The sequence below is a fragment of the Rhagoletis zephyria genome, unplaced genomic scaffold, assembly GCF_001687245.7.
Source record: "Rhagoletis zephyria isolate East Lansing unplaced genomic scaffold, Rhagoletis_zephyria_1.1 Rzeph_scaffold_27274, whole genome shotgun sequence".
Lineage (NCBI taxonomy): Eukaryota > Metazoa > Arthropoda > Insecta > Diptera > Tephritidae > Rhagoletis > Rhagoletis zephyria.
Window position 1 is genome coordinate 996 of NW_016184331.1, and position 1,496 is coordinate 2,491.

A 1,496-nucleotide genomic window follows, 5' to 3' on the forward strand; every position below is an offset into this window, starting at 1 on the left:
TAAAACGAACCACCACACCCACTACTCTTCATACACTCTAAAAACTCTTAGTATATACATAAATATGTACCTAAGTGCTACGTGTAATTGCGTCAATTAAACTAAATGAGAGTACATTTATTGTATGTAATATTCAGCCATTCACACCCGCCCACACTTGGCATCGATCGCCTGCGCCACTCTTAAAAGCGATTCATTGTAATTACTTAAAAGTAGAAAATGTCCAATATTCGTACGCCTTATAGACCAATTCAAAATGCTGCTATATACATCAATACATTCATACATACATAGTTACTACTTACCTTTCTCGGTTGAAATTCATATTTCACACAATGCTGGAAACCTTTGCCTTTGACTTTCATCGATGTAAGCACCAGACAATTGCCAACAAAATGAGCTGTATAGCCGACGCCTTTCGATGTTTTAAAACTGAAAATACGAAAATAGCGAGAGAGATTGAAACAAAAATTGCTATGCCATAACAGAGNAATAGCGAGAGAGATTGAAACAAAAATTGCTATGCCATAACAGAGGAAGTGAGTAAAAAAAAATAGAAAATGGAAGCCACTTCTGAAATTTGAGCTGTATGAATGAAGTGAAGAAGAAAATCGAACAAATTAGTTTGAAGGAGGCATTGAAGTAGCAAAGAAGGAGAGCCAAAAAAAAAACAAGAATATGGAATGGGTATGCTGCTGTTAAGCTGACCAAGCGGAGAAGCATTAATGAATTGCAAATTGCAGCAATATTTCAAATTAATTCAATCAAATGGTTGACTATTAAGATGAAATGGAGGCATAAACGAAAAAGCGTGAAACAAATGAAATGCCAATAAAATGAATTCTGGGGGTAGAATGCTGGGTAAGGCAAGCATAGAAAATTGAGTGATGGAAAGAATATGTATATGTAGGTAGAGCGTAAAAAGTAAGGCGGTAGCCTAGAAGTTGGCTAAGTATAAACTTAAACGCAACATGACTGTAGCTGTTATTGTTGTATTGAAACATTTATTTCTTTGTAAATATAAGTGTATAGGTATTTGTATTTGTACTCACCAGTAGAGGTAGGGCTTCTCGCGCTCGATATTCACCGAATTAATAGGATCCAAACGAAACCACGTTGTAAATGTAAAGCCATTCTCGTATGGCCATTTCGCTAATGGCGGCAACACCATAGCCTACAATGGGAGAAAAGTAAAAAAAGAACAAAAGAGGAGGAAATCAATAAATGCTTGAGATTTGAAATGAGCGTGAGATTTATGAGCGCAACAATTAACTTCATTTAGATTTTCCTAGGTATTTTTTATTTTCAAACATCTATTGGCTTTCATTGTAAAATTTAAAGTAATTGCGGTAATTATTTTGAAAAGTAATGAAGCAAAAGTGGGCAGAGAAGGACTTGTTTCAGCTTTTGATTGATTACATTACTTTTGAGAGAAATATCTAATACTTTTCATGGCTTTTTTTTATTGAGATGTAGCCATTTATTTGTACACCAAT

At 34.6% G+C, this 1,496-nt stretch overlaps 1 protein-coding gene across 1 annotated transcript; it reads right to left on the minus strand.

The window, feature by feature from the left end:
• Window positions 1-305: 305 nt before the first annotated feature.
• Window positions 306-1,174, minus strand: LOC108382506 (neurobeachin-like; the record flags this gene model as incomplete). The annotated part of the gene is made up of 2 exons (XM_017638875.1): window positions 306-432; window positions 1,053-1,174. Coding segments are annotated over 2 exons (249 nt in total), but the record flags the coding sequence as incomplete, so codon positions are not given.
• Between the last annotated feature and the right edge of the window lie 322 nt (window positions 1,175-1,496).